Genomic DNA, 15,651 nt, shown 5'->3' with positions numbered 1-15,651 from the left:
GCCCATGGCAGGGGGGTGGGAACTAGGTGATCTTTAAGGTCTTTTTCAACCCAAACCATTCTGTCATTCTATAATTATGTTCTGAGTGCCTTTTTGTCATATAGTTGTTTTTTTCCCTTTATCATCATTTTAACAGATTGAAATTGTGTGTGTTCATGGTAGTTTCATTCATACTATGTTTAGTTCTAGCTCAAGCCTGTGTGAATCCTTAGAATTTCCAGAAAGAACTATCCATTACCATTTAATTTTTACTCCTACTTTCCTTTTCTTTTAAAATAGGAGACAAAAATGCTCTCAGGAATATTCTTCTTTACCACTTGACACAAGGAGTTTTCATTGGAAGTGGCTTTGAGCCTGGTGTGACAAACATTCTCAAAACCATCCAAGGAGGGAAACTCTACTTGAAAACAGTTAAGTGTTGAAGAAGAATTCTCCCTGATACAGACAGCCTTGTAACAGGGATTTGGCATTCCATGTCTATCCACATTACAGAATGGGATGCATTTCTCTGAATGTTACATTAGGGTTTGGGGTTGTTTTTTCGTGCCCCTATAACTTATGTTCTCTTTTCATCTTTTACCAGGTGAATGATACTCTTCTCGTTAATGAACTGAAATCAAGAGAATCTGATCTCATGGCAACCAATGGTGTCATTCATGTTATTGATAAACTCCTATATCCAGCAGGCGAGTATTAGTTCATGGAATTTATACACACCTTTCTGAATCTCTTTACATTTTATGTAGGTGCAATAACTTAAAAAAGTTAAGTCCCTTAAAGAGACAATTCCTATGTAGAATAAGAAACAGAAAATTTACCTCACTACTCAACCTTGCTTGAAACCATGGCAATTTTGAAATTCTGTGATAGTCAAGTATATGGAAGACAAGATGTCATAGGCTATCTTTTCCACTGATATGGAAGAATGTATATGTGTGAGTGTTTGAGAGTGATTGCATCCCCTGATCACTGTAAATGAAAGTAAAATGAACACAGATGTATGTTTCCTCTTACATGCCTATTTCTTTTGTCAGATCTGCCTGTTGGAAATGATCAGTTGCTCACAATCCTGAAGAAGTTGATTAAGTACATTCAAATTAAGGTACTCTTTAATGATCCCTTTGTCTTTTTGGCGGGATCTTTGAAACCTTGTACTTTATAGTTCATAAGTGATTCTCCCATCCCTCTGTTTCTTCAGCAGACAACACATTCAATAGCTCCCAGTTACCCAAGTATAATCATGGACGATACACTGCACTCAGTAATTAGAATTTATGTTTTTCAACACCTAAAAATTGTAGAATATTTGCATTTGGATAACTCCAGTGTGAACTGGCCCAAATCTGCTCTTTGGTTCAGGTATATTGTATCACTCCAGCAAAATAGATCACTTCTAAATCCTTGAGGCAATCCCTCTCTGAAAGAAATATTGAGTGGCTAAATTGCGGTGTCATTAAACCCACCAGCCTCAATAGCCTGTGGAGAAAAATAGGCATCCTTTTATATCTCAGCTATCATCTTGAGATTACGTTCTCCTTCAACAATGAATGAGAGGACCTAAGCAAATAGCATAGCCTAACTTTTAGATCAATGAAGCAGTGAATTCTACCCACACTCCTTAGGAAACTAGAAGGCAAGTGCTCTTTCTTTTAAATTTTAAGATTACTTTTCTGTATTTATAGTTTGTTCGTGGCAGTGCCTTCAAAGAGATTCCACTGACGTTTTACAGTAAGTTCATTTTAAGTACTTCCAGATGGGTTTGAGATTGCTTTTTAAATGTTGCCAATTCCAATCTTGAATTGTAGATCTTTTTTTCAATCAAAAAGAAAACAATTTCTGGGAAAGTAAGATGTGCCAATGAAGCACAGGAAGAGAAGGACTCAAAAGTAGAATGTTTCTGGCTGTTGTGCTACTGTGTATTTTTTTCCCTTTCCAGATGTGTGACAGGAAAGTAACCCTGAAGCAAGCTGTTCAAACTCTTTGGGGTAGGCAAGATACACATGGAAAAGATTGGTTTTCAGTTTTTAGCCAAGGTCCAGTGCTTGGTGCACAGCAGAGTTGTACTGTCTCTCTCTCCAAGGCGTAGTATTGTACTGTACTGACTCTCCAAGTACTACTGACCAAGATCTGCACTGAGATACTTTCTTTTTCATAAATGCTTCCAGAGGGACAGGGTGTACCTGTTCCACCTATTTCCCATATGTACAAAACTGAGGCTTGTATGGGAGGCAGTTGTTCTTACCATTTTCTTTTAGGGAGTAAATGTAGAAAAGGAACCTTTTTTGTTCTCTTGCAGCCTTTCTCAGGATTTGCATTTAGTTTCTGCATATAAAGGAGAACCTGTTGAAGCAAACCGTTAGAAGACAAAGATCCTGCTAAAGCTTTGGCTTGTGAGGGAATATGAGTTTAGGCAGATCATTACATTTTTATAGGATTCTACTTAAATTTCTCAGTCGAAATTGAGACCATCACATTAGGCTTTTGAAAATTGAGACTGGACATGCTGAAGTTAAAAGACTCTTGGAACAACAAATAAAATAATCTGTCTTAATGGCAAGTTGAACATGAGTCAACAGCATGCCCTGGCAGCCAAAAGGACCAACCGAGCCCTGGGGTGCATCAAGCACAGCATCACTAGCCAGTCGAGGGAGGGGATTGTCCCACTCTACACTGCACTGGTGCGGCCCCACCTCTAGTTCTGTGTGCAGTTTTGGGTGCCTCAATAGAAGAAGGACATCAAACTGTTAGAGTGTGTCCGAGAGGAGGGTGACCAAGATGGTGAAAGGTCTTGAGGGCAAGGTTTAGGAGGAGTGGCTGAGGTCACTTGGTTTGTTCAGCTTGGAGAAGAGAAGGCCGAGGGGTGACCTCATCGCTGAGGGGTGACCTCATGGCAGCCTACAGCTTCCTCATGGCGGGCAGCCGAGGGAGAGGTGCTGATCTCCTCTCTGGTGACCGGCAATAGGACACGAGGGAATGGAATGAGGCTGCGTCAGGGGAAGTTCAGACTGGACATTAGGAGAAGGTTCTTCACCAAGAAGGGTGGTCGGTCACTGGAACAGGCTCCCCAGGGAAGTGGCCACGGCACCAAGTCTGTTAGAGTTCAGGAGTGTCTGGACGATGCTCCTAGTCATATGGTTTAGTTTTAGGTAGTCCTGCAAGGATCAGGGAGTTGGGCTCAATGGTCCTTACGGGTCCCTTCCAACTTGAGATATTCTATGATTCTATCTCCCATGGCCAGTGAGACTAGCACAAGAAGCACTGCCCATAAACTGAAGCAAGGGAGGTCAACGTCAGACATTGAGAAAGTTGTAACTGTTGATATATCTGGATGCGGGAATGGGAAGGCTGGGACCCCTACTAGTGAAGGCTCCTCTACCTGTGAATGGATAAGAGTCAAATAATGATCTATCAAAGTTGCTCAATGAATACTTGAGTCTGTGTTAGGTGTAGAAGGACAACTCGATCTCCCAAGGGCACCACAGTCATGGTCTCTGTGACATTCTGTTGAGTGTAAGAATAGCTCTGAATGTCGGAGGGTTTCCTCTGTTTACGAGGTCAGCTCCCTAATGAAAAGGACAAGATTAGAATTTAGGATATGTCAGGGAATTGTGCAAATCTTTATGCAGGGAATTGTATGAGCCATTATTATTATTATTATGTACCTTTCATTATCATGGGTTTCATGACCAGTGGGTTTCAGAAGGCACAAAGAAAGGCAAACAGCGTGCCAGCAGACTCAGTCTGCAGGTGACTTCTATACACCACCATGTAGTAACTAGATCCAAGATCCATACTCTAGATCCTTTTGAGTTACTTTCCATCCATTAATATCTGTGTTTTTATCCACATCTTTGTGACCAGACCAAATATAACTGATCGTTACCATAAAGAAACTGTAAGAATGGAATGTGCTTTATATTCCATTTTCTATACTTTCAGAAATTAACATAATTGAAAGCAACGTCCAGCCCATCATCAGAAAGGAAGGTAAATGATGCCCTTAGTATATATATTTCTGTATATGTTCATATACATATACAAAATATATATTGTATATATTTCTTTAACAGGATGCATTTTGTACATAACAACTCAAGGAAGTTCAGGACTTTGCTGGAAAAGCAAAGATACAAATATTGCGATTAGAACTGGCTGAAATATTTTGTATAAAAAGATTTCCCACTGTTGTTTTCCCTAAATAGATTTTCTCCTTTTTCTATGGGCATTTAAAAAATATTTTTTAAACAATCTTTTTTCAAACCATTTCTTTTAAGTGTCCCAAATATTACTATACTTTCAATTAAAAAAAATCCTTTTTTTAAAATTAAAAGTTATTTTTAAAAATGAAGTAGATTTGTTTCTTACACTTTGAAGAAAAAAAAATCACTTCATTTTTCTATAGTTTTCAATCAGTTCTAAATATCAATATCTGTCAGATGCCTGGAAAGGACGGTTAACCAAACTTTCTTTTTCAATTTCTCGAGGCAAAAGCATGACTTAAAGATTAGTGGTGGGACTGAAGAAAACAAAAAGTGGGGCTGGGACTGTCAAAATCACTTGTGATTCATAACTTAACTAAAAAACCTAGACCAGGTACACTGCTAATGAGCTGCACTTTCCCATTGAAATAAAAATACTCAGGGAGAATCTGGTTGAGCTCAACTGAGGAGAAAGGCAGTTAAAAATGTTTTGCAAAAATTTTATCCAGACTGATTAATCATTGTTTCTGGGAGGGCTTCCTCCCAGCAGGAGTGACATGAGCTTCCTCATTCAGCAGCTTGTCTGTGCTTCATCCCACTTAGGATTAGACACCATCTAACATATATGCTGATATTTGTTGCCTAGTCTCCATTATTAAATCAGATCCACAGAGCAATATAAATAAATAATATAAATATAATAAAATGAATAATGTAAATATAATGCAATAAATAATACAAATAGGTGATTCCATATGGTAATTCATCCAAGATATTTTAGAAATCTTCCTGTGATGAAGGTGAATCACTCTGAAAGTACCTGTTCTTCTGTGTTAAACCCAGAGACAGGGCATATCGTTTAGGTGATTTACACAATGTGTAGAAGTTGAAAGTTAACTGAAACAAAACCCCTGTAAAAAAAACAACCAAAAAAAAAACCAAAAAAGAAATGTCTGGGCATTTCTATAGTTAAATGTACAACTAAGTGTTATTCATCAGAGAGAGAAAAAATACAAGTTAGTGAGTATTGAGGAGTTACTCATTTCCATTGCCAGTATAGTGTCTCTGCTTTGGGACACGCTCCAGGGAGCGATCTCTGGCCAGTACAGCCTTTCTGCTGATGATTCAGAAATAGACCCAATAAAGCCAACTCTGGCCCTTCTGAGCTTGCTAATAGGAACAGTAGTGAGCAGCAGCTCCCATCAGAGCCACATAAGCCCACAACTGTCTGTAGAAAAAAGCTGCAAAGTTGCATGTTAATTTTTGCAACGTATGTCAGGAAGTTCTAGCAGATCATGATGGAAAGGAGATTTCAGTAAAAAAAAAAACAAACCACCACCATCCCCACATTTAGAGGGTGATGTCTGCCCTTTCCGTCTCAATGTTTTCTACTTGAGTTGTGCTTCCATTGTCCATCCATATGCAAGTTAAAGGGATCTAAAGAGTTAAATCTGATTGAAACCCAAATTTTAATGGATTAAATGTTCAGAGGATTGGTCCTAGACTAGGCACTATAGCAAACTATGGCTTTACCTTTGTTTTGTGTATATCTGCTATATCAGTCACATGGGAATGTACAGTAATTTAAAAATCTAAAAATAAATAAAAGGATTTATAAACATTCATAAATACACATTCTCATGAATATTCATCACTTTTATCAATGTATATTGGTATTTAATGGGTTCTCAACATGCAAAAATGCCTCTAAATTTAAAACAGGAGCAAGTGAATGAATCTTGTAAGATTGCTTCTTTAAAATATTTATGAATGTTTTTCAGCCAGACTTGTTAGAAAATAAAAGAAAAAGCAATTGGTTGTTCAGCTATTTAAAACTCAGAGTAGATGAATAGAACTCTATAATAACTGGGCATCATTATGATCCTATTGTATCATCTCATCTGCAGCAAATAAATGAATTCTTTTGCTCTAAAGTCTAACTTATACAATCATATTCTGTTGCAAAAGCAAACAAAAATATATGCTTGGATTTGTAACTATTGAAGGACACTAGTTAGCCCGAATTGTACTGTTTTCAACAATTAACACCAGGAACACATTTCAAAAAGCTATTATTAAAATCCTGATCAGTAATTAAAAAAAAAAAAAAAATCTGTGCAGTATTGACTTCTACATATATTCATATAAAGAAAAATTTTTAAGGGATTTTTAAGGCCAGTGAGACAGACGGACTGTGTTAAGTTTCTAACTCTGAATAGGGAATAAGGGAAGTGTGTGTTACAGCAACTTCTGAAGTATAAGATGTGACTGTAACACTTGTTACAGAAGAACCATGTTATTCCTGTTAATTAACTGCATCAATGGTATGTTCCTAATTTATTTAGTATCTGCTGCTCCAGCATGTCAGTCAGAGGTACATTTGTACCAGTGTGGTCTGTAGGGATTGCACAAGATTAAGAGGCTTGTTTTGGCCACTGAAGTCAAGATGACCTCTCCCATGCAGCTCAAAGAATGATAGCCATTAATGCTACAAATATCCTTACAGCCATTCCAGTTGATTTCTTGAAGTTTATTAATTTTATTTTTTTTTTCTAAGCTGGGTGACCACTGGCCAAGTCTTGGTAGCTTAAAAAAAAAAAAAAAAAAAAAAAAAAAAAAAAAAAAAAAAAAAAGCCCAAAACAATGTAAGGGTATTCTGATTAAAAGACCTAGTTTCCCCTTGGATATCTATACAGTTAGCAGGAAATAACATTACAAACATTCCTTTCTCTAGTTCTTTTCTAAGTTTTCACAGAATAGTTTGCATGCTGATCACTGGTGGAACAATAGCTATAAGATTTCAGCAACGCCTCAGAGTAGGCTTCTTACCAGTATATGTATAGGCGAAGACTTCCTTTCAGCTGCTGAGGATCTGCTTTTTTCTTGGAGACTTGTCAACAAATGTTACAATATCAGATACACAGAAGTAAAAAAAAAAAAAAAAAATTGTAAGTAGTGTGCAATAGGATCTAAATTTGAGATAGGATGGGAAAAAGTGCAAGACTGTACAGCATTGCTGCAAATGCCTTCTCAGATTTTCAAAATTCTCCATTATAGTCATCTAGGTTATATAGGGTAGGAGGGATAATGCTATCTTCATCTCAGCCCTGTGGAATACCATAAATATTTTTATGACTATTTGTAACATGTTGTTTTTTTCCTATGTCACAGACCCATCTATCACACAGCTCACTAAGTTAATTGAAGGGGAACCTGAGTTCAAAATAGTCAGGGAAGGGGAGACAATAACTAAAGTGATTCATGGAGGTTGGTATGCTTTCAGCAACTCAATTTGTATTAGTTAAAATTTGAAACATTCACTATTCCCAGCCAGTTTCTACTTTATGTAGGTGATTCATGTTATATGTGAGACAACTGTTCTGTTTTTAACAAGACCTTCTGAAAGTGTTGTAATTTCATTGCATCATTTCATTCCCAATTCTCATGCATTTCAAAAAATTGGCATTTTTGCCTACCCGTGTCCCATAGCTACAGTCAAGACAGCGTTAGAAATGCTCTGCATGCTGACGTAACATGTCTCAGTTAAGAATTATTTGCTGGTTGTTGTCCTGAAGTAAAAAATGCACTATGTAATTCTGTGATAGAAAGGCAATTTTATCACAGAGAGATAAATTTTGCATTCATCTTTGCTAGGGGCATTGGGAAGTTCACCTCTAGGGTGCTTTTAAAGGAAAAACAGCATGTAACCATCCTAAATTTGGAGGAAGCTTCAGGTTCCTGGTCTCTGAACATTTTTTTATTTTTCGTAAAATATGCTATGGTATTTCCTTGGGTGCTTCAGTGAGTTTCAGCATCTCAGAAACAGCACTTGTAACACTGTTCATCACTTGATTAATGTCTTCAATTTAAAAATCCTTGTAGAACCAATTATTAAAACATACACCAAAATAATTGATGGGCGACCTGTGGAAGTGACAGAGAAAAAAGTAACAGAAGAAAGAATTATTCAAGGTAAACTATGCTGAGCTATTCATACTTAATAGAGTTCACCATTACATACAAAAGTAACACATCTTAAGTTCGGTCCTAATGCCTAAACTGCATTCCCTGGAGAGATTAATTTTTCCCTAATGTTTCCCACTGCCTATGTATGGCTCAAATTCTGGCCATGTGTGCAACACACACGTATACAGAAATGGCAACAATATTTTAACAGCATGCAAAACAATGAAAACTTGTCTTTTTTTTTTTTTTTTAATGTATTTGCAAAGTGTCTGCTTTTGCAAGCTTCTTGCTGCCATTTCAGGATGAGACTGATTATATTGCATTTTTTTTAGTCTGGCTTGCTTTAGAAGGAAGTTTGTTGGTTTATTTGGTTGGGTTTGTGTGGGGTTTTTTTGGTGAACTTTTGTGTTTTGTATCTCCAGGTAGGTTTCATTTGACCAAAGGTAGACTTTCAGTGTGTAGATACCTACTTTTGCTTGTTATCCCAGGCTCCCTTGACAGTCATTTCAGAAAAAGAATTTCTCTGTAAGGAGGGGCCTCAATTGATCTGACATGCACAAGTTAGACATTTGTATTCAGCTAATACAAGATAAAATTAATGTGCATCTGTGTCCCTTGATTTTTCTCCCGCAGTAACTTTCAAACACTTTGGCCAATTTTAATTATATTTTACCTACTACAGAGATATTTCTTTAAGAATCCTAGAAACTTCACAGAAATTGGAAAGTGGAATGAGGCGTATTTAAGCAGCCACAAATTCCGTGCTAACACATTTTGATCCCCTTGGTTAAATATCACTTTGAATGCTGCCATTAAAATTCTCTCTGCCAGAGCAGTTGTAAGGGAAAGACAGTGTTATAGGAACACATTGACTTAGCAGAAAGTCTTAATATTCAACTTATTTAGAAAATGTTAAAATTTAGTTCAAGAAGTCATTCAAGCAAGAGGGAAATAAAGAAGGAGGCTTAAGTTATTCTCATACAACTATTGACTACAATGAAGAAAACTGAATGAAAAACATTGGTGGTTTCTGAATAAACTTGGGACTATTTTTTCAAAAGAGAATTTATGGGGGAGAAAATAAAATACCATTTTCTTATTTCTCAAATTCAAGTTTCATTAATATCCCACATAAACTGGTCAATATAATGTAAAATGCCAGCCTTTCAGACCTGCTATTTCCTACTCTTCTCTCCATAGTGGAAACTGATAAAGAATCTCAAATATTAAGCTCTCAAATGATTCATAGCAGTAATAAAACCAATGTCTATTTACAACAGTGGACCCAGACTCTTTTTGCACTCAGGAAATACCTGATCTATGACCTCAAAGTGTTTAAAACTGTGTCTTACTTTAAGAATGTAATCAGATATTTACTATAAGTATTTTAAATTTGTCAAAGTACTTTTCTGAATAGCTCTAAATACTATTTGTAACCATCTTTCAGTTTAATTTGGGACACAGTGAAAGATAAAATGATCATAAAAGCAAATTAAAGCATGTCAACCATGGAACCATCCTAAGCGTTAAATAGGAAAAAATAACTTAAAAGGGAATCCTGTTAGATCTGATTGAAGTCACTGTCTTACACACATCTTTTTTCCAGGTCCTGAAATAAAATATACCAGAATTACTGCAGGTGGTTCAGACAATGAAGAAAAGTTAAAGAAATTGCTTGAAGACGGTTAGTATCCTTGTTTTCTTTCCTTCCTTGAAAAAAAAAAAAAAAATTACTTAAGTAATTACTGAATGGATACTCCATGTTTTCAGCAAAGGTGCTCATACTGCAAAATTATACCTGGAGATTAAACCTCAGAACCTGAGAAATGTCCAAATCTAACGTTCTGGTTTAAGTCTCTGATCGTCACATTTCAGTCAGCTCGAGAGTTGAGGCTGCCTGGGTCTAATATATAGTATGGTATGTTCATCACAAAACATGGTGTTTTCAGTGTTTACATGGAATTTAATATCACAAGAGATGAATTTTCTAATTTAGCAAAATGCTATGACAGGATTAATTCAGTAATATGCTCTTACAGGATTGTCAAATGTTTTCTGTAAATCAACTTTTTGCCATAACCTGTATCCTATCAGAGGTTACCAAGGTGACCAAATTTATTGAAGGTGATGGTCATTTGCTTGAAGATGAAGAAATCAAAAGACTTCTGCAGGGAGGTAATTCAGTGTATTATAACTAACCTTTTTGCAATAGGTTATGATAACTGAAACCCCTCTCAGATATGTTGATCTCAACATTTTAAAGACTGACCTAGCAGAAGTGTAATTTTAATGGGAGAAAAAACAGAATGCTGTATATGAAGTGCCAGATGTCTGTGAAATGCAAATAAGCACCAAAGTTTGATTAATCAATTCTTTTATGATATTTATCATGAAAAAAAAATTATTTGGTTTTTTTCAGTCTTTAAAAAGTTATCTAATTAAAACTCAGGGGAGCAATGAAGATTTATTCCACTAGCAGTGAACTCTTTTTCATCAAATTTAAATCTGTGAAAAACACTTATGAAGTGGAAAATATTGTAATAGGCCAAATTCATCTTACTTATCAGTTCTGCAGAAATGAATATTCATTGCCCTCAAGTTAATAATTAAAGGCATGTTTAGCATCCTTCTTTTAGTGCTTACAGGTGATGGATATCAAGGCATTAACTTTAATTCTCTTCAAATATAGCATTCCAAGGAATGGTTTTCTTTCCTTCTTGCTCTCTCAATTCTAACAGTTTTGGCAATATATAACCAGTAGCTGTAGAAAACTGGTAAAAGAACTTGTGCTTATGAAATTAATCTTCATCTATGAATTTGGAATGTTCTCTGCTTAATGTAGATTAGAAAAACTGTCTATAATAGCAATGGGGAATAAAAAAAGAATTCAAGTGTGGTTTTAGTAAATGTTAGTGTAAATCTGAGTCAGAAGCTCAAAAATACATATGGATGTTTCTTTTGGCATAAATTAACTGAAGCCACATCAGTTTATGTTCACTTTTTAGTAAATTACAAAATTGAATAACAGTGAAGTAGCTCACAGCCAGCTGTGTGTTCACTGAACTAAATCTTGTAGCCCTTCAAAAGCACTATTCTGTGGATGTGACTTAAATTTCAGTAAAGTAAAAAATTTAGTGATGTCTGAATGGCTGAACAGCTTTTCACCAAACAAAGCAATGCTAGTTGATGATACGGCTAGTCTTAGAGAAAAGCCAAGATATGGCTATGAATACTGTTGACTGTATTTCTTTCTTCTGTTTTAAACATCTAAATCTTAGTTTTACACATCTAAGCTAGGATTTGCCTGTAATCATTGGAGAGAAATAGGAACTTCCAGAGGGTTTTTCATCTTCGATGTCCCAGCTATGTGAAAAGAGCTGCTCTCTGGAGATGTCTATTTCAATGTTGAACATTTAAAAGGAAAGTTAAAAATGAAAGGAATTATAGCTCGAAAATCCCACCATATACGGGACTATGTTCTATTGGTGTCAACCAGGCAATAAAGAGCAGGATCAAACTTTATCTGTAGAACTGTTCAAAATTCTGGTGACAGGTCTGATGCCAGAATCTAACTACAATTGTAATTGTAATCATTTTCAGTTACAGAGGTATACAATTAAATAGACATAATCTGTAAGGATACAACTTACAGTGATCCTATAGGTGTATGGAAAAGAGATAAATAGTTTTCTCGTAGTAAATTTGAAAAACACAATATTGTCTCTTGAATTCTTGCTATTTTTCCTTGCTATTATATGTTAGTTTGCATAAGCACCCTGCTTTACAGAATGGACCAAATAGGCAGTTTTGTCTGTTTTAATTTGATTTTTCTCTATCTTTTCCATGATTTATCCAGTCAGCTACCCTTGGCTGCCATAATAATACCTTACCATACATTTAGCCAACAGAAGCAGATACACATGCTGCTTTATGGCTGTTGGTGATAATGGTGATAATGCTTTATGGCCCTATTGTCTACATCAAATTACTTCTGTTTTACTGAAAATTTCCTAAGCATTTAAACCCGAGTCCAGCCACAAATGTATGTATTACCACTGCCTAAAGTAAAAGAATTATTTCATATGGGCTGTAATCTACTCGTAGAACATCCAGCACCGCTTACTAGAATTGGCAGTCTTTGCTGAAACAGAACTTCAAGCCAAGATTGCAATGAATGACTCTCAGCCCTGGAGAAGGAATCACCTGTGGCAGGGCTGAGAAAATCAGCAGGACCTTATGGCATGAATAACATGGTGGCCTGCATACACCTACACCCCCAAAATGACATTGTTTCCACTGAAGGCTCCTTGCATATGGAAAAATGCTATGCCAGATTTAACTCATTTGTTTTTGATGCTTATCATAGCTGGAACTGAGTACACCAAGGTTACTAAAGTAATTGAGGGAGAGCCACAGATTATCGAGAGAGAAATCAAGAAAGTCCATCTGGAAGGTTAGTTTGTCTAAAAATCCAGTATCACTAAGACTGCTTTGTCTGAAGTGATCATTCCAGGTGGGGTTTTATAGTATCTATTCACAAAAATTACTTGAGTCTGAAGCCAGTATTTTAGCGAGAAGAGTTTTATAATTATTTTGGAAAAGAATTCTTTCACTGACGTTGCAGAGAAAAATGTTGAGGCTTATCTTGTGGCTAAAAGTAACTAAAAGATTTGGCAAGCATAGTAGACAAGAGGAAATGTCTAACTGCAAAGCTTAGGTAAAACATTTGAAGGAACACGCAGCATAAGAATTGCCTTTTCTCTAAGCAGCACATCCAGAAGAAGACCACGTGAGTTGTTTTTACCTTGAGTTATTTGTTGTCAGTGTTACTGTGATCTGTTGATGTGAAAGGTGGAGGGTGGAGGGAATATAACCTCTGGGGTTGAAAAAATGTCTCATAGGGTCTTGGAATTTCTCTATCCTTACCCTGTTGTTAAATGAGGGAAGCTCTTGGGTTTGAAAAAGCTGAATGGTGTCGAGGTGCAAAATAAATCTCTTAAAGGAGCCCAATACAACTTAGCCTGGCTTTATACCAGGAATTTGTTCTTCAAGTTTAACAATCTTTTTTTTTAATGATCTTCATTCAAATTTAAGAAGTAGCTTGTTCAAGGTTTCTTTTGTATTTGTATGTATGTTCTTTTCCAATTCTAATTCTAACAATGCAGAATAAGTTATTGTCAGCCTTTGAACTAAATTCATAGGAAAAAATATTATGGTTTGTAGAGAATGAAGTTAAATAAATATGTTTCTACTTCTTAAATTTTGAAGCCTATGCTAAATACTGAAGGTACACCATAGTGTTCGTATAACTTCAATGTTCAGTAGTACAAGGCATGCAGGGAAGTCGACTACTAAAAATGACAGACAGGTGTGATCTTCAACCATAAGGTTTACCTGAAAGCATGATTGTATGGACACCATATAAGTGTGGAAAGCATACTTTGGATGGACCCTGTTCTGTCCTTGTCAGGGCAGCACAGAGCTTGAAATTTTCAATCACATTGGTGCAGATACCCAGTGTTTAGCCTCAGCTGTAATGAGGTGAAGCCTGTGTCTCAGGGCTATGCATTTATATACCCTGTACCTCAGGATGAAAAGACAACTGACTGCAGCTGGTTAAGTGAAGAAGCAAGTACTTTATGGTTGTAAAGAAGGAAAAACACCGCAGTAACCTTTCTGTGACAGTAACAGAAGAATTATCTCTTATGCTTGTGAAATATTTTTCCTCCTAATGAGGACACATCTGGTTTAAAAATGTCTCAAGATTGGATGAGAAGGAGGAAGAAGTGTCCATAGCTTCGCTGAGTCAGTATTTTGGAAAACAGATGTATCTGCTCATGAGGGTGGTACCTATTCAATAGCCCTCGCTCTACTTGACCCATTAAAACAGAAGTCTCTGAACTCTAAATGTGGAATCATACTGTGGACTCACAATGCAATTACACATCAAGCCCCAAACACAGCTAGAAATGTGGCCAACATCTTGTGATGGTTGAGTTTCAGGCATATCACTTATAAATAATTCCTAAAGTAATGTCTATACAGCAGACCTGGACATCCTCTGCCAAAAGCTGAGACTGAGTCCTGGGCTGTACATTAACCTGAGCTGGTACGTCCCTGACAGTCTCAGATGGTGTTTGTTGAATGAAGAGCATGGGCAAAACGTCCTGGCACCTGCCTACATCATGTAACCATCTGTAGGAGATCAGTGTGAATAATGGATTAATGCATACTGTTAAAATGTAAAAATACTTTTGAAATGTTGGTAAGACTTGATAGATGACTGCATATGACAGAAATATGTGAATTGTATTATGAACATTCATGTTTCAGGTGATCAAGTCAACACGCTAATGGGGCAAAATTCTTAGCTTACTGAAAACCTTAAACTTCACAAATCAGCAATGGGTTTCCAACATTTCTGATGAGTTTTAATTCAAAGGTTCTTACAAATAACTTCTGACTACAACATTTCTATTTTCTAGAAGCACCTGTACGGAAAGAACAACCAACCAGGAGGACACAAGGTAAAAGCAAAACACACATTTAAACATTTTAACGTGCATCAAATACTATTCTCAGTTCCATTAAAAGTTGGGAGGGAAAAAAATACCCTTAAGAAATCAGAGTTTGAAAAGAAAGAGTTGCATTTATGCTTTTAAAAAAACAAATTTTAACAAAGCTTGGTATTGTTAATTTCTGGGTTTCTAGATTTTTTTCTTATATATATTTCTATGTGAGAACAACTTAGATTGTGTGCTTTGGTCAAACAGTATTTCAGATGAGAATAAAGCTGTCAAAGTGAGCTCTGACTCTGGAGTCTAGCACTGTGAGATGCCCCACCACGGGATTTGTAATTCACTGATTTGACATTATTTTGATCGATTAAGAAGCTGAGATCATTGTAATTTCCTAGCTGTCAGCACAAGAGTGAAAGATTCAGCATCAGGCTTCATCTTTCCTCTTCACATGTCTGTTTCACAAGTAAATACAGTATATAGTGTAACTGTATTATATATAATTATAGGTAATAATTATGGTTCTTTTTCTGTTTTTCCCAGGGGGAACAGCAAGAAGGAGGACAAGACTAGCTTATCCCTAAAAGCTTTCCAAGCTAGAATCCACAGAATTACAAATTAACAGCATGGTCTTTGAGAGGAAAAGAAACTTTTTTTAAAAACGAGAATGTTAGAAAATGACATTGTTTTGATAACATAATGTAAACTGAACCATGAATCCACAAAAAGGTGTGACGCTGCAGATATTCACTGCTAGCAGAGTGCTCACTAGGAGGAGTAGCCCAGTGGGGGTGCTTTAACTGCTCTGAGTAGTAAGCACTATGCAGGGTGGGATCCTGGAACTGCTGAAGGCCATCGACTTCTGTAGAACCAGGATTCCTTCTTGTGCTGGCTAGTAAGTGTTTGCAGAATTGGATTCAAGAAGAGCAGGGAACAATACAGAGTGTATTTTTTTATTATTATTATTT

At 36.4% G+C, this 15,651-nt stretch overlaps 1 protein-coding gene across 1 annotated transcript in view; it reads left to right on the top strand.

The window, feature by feature from the left end:
- POSTN (periostin, osteoblast specific factor) overlaps positions 1–15,336 on the top strand; it is a 37,227-nt gene extending 21,891 nt beyond the window's left edge. The window contains exons 13-23 of the mRNA XM_010572772.1: positions 280–410; positions 584–686; positions 1,035–1,102; positions 1,683–1,728; positions 7,371–7,466; positions 8,082–8,171; positions 9,772–9,849; positions 10,260–10,340; positions 12,532–12,618; positions 14,651–14,692; positions 15,227–15,336. Of these exons, the coding sequence (XP_010571074.1) occupies positions 280–410; positions 584–686; positions 1,035–1,102; positions 1,683–1,728; positions 7,371–7,466; positions 8,082–8,171; positions 9,772–9,849; positions 10,260–10,340; positions 12,532–12,618; positions 14,651–14,692; positions 15,227–15,267 (863 nt within the window). The 3' untranslated portion in view covers positions 15,268–15,336. The remainder of the gene's footprint in view (positions 1–279; positions 411–583; positions 687–1,034; positions 1,103–1,682; positions 1,729–7,370; positions 7,467–8,081; positions 8,172–9,771; positions 9,850–10,259; positions 10,341–12,531; positions 12,619–14,650; positions 14,693–15,226) is intronic.
- Positions 15,337–15,651: the final 315 nt, after the last annotated feature.

Source organism: Haliaeetus leucocephalus, unplaced genomic scaffold, assembly GCF_000737465.1.
Source record: "Haliaeetus leucocephalus isolate CR32 unplaced genomic scaffold, Haliaeetus_leucocephalus-4.0 Scaffold351, whole genome shotgun sequence".
NCBI classification, from domain to species: domain Eukaryota; kingdom Metazoa; phylum Chordata; class Aves; order Accipitriformes; family Accipitridae; genus Haliaeetus; species Haliaeetus leucocephalus.
The sequence above is the reverse complement of the archived record's forward strand: the minus strand, read 5'-3'. Positions and strand labels throughout refer to the sequence as shown.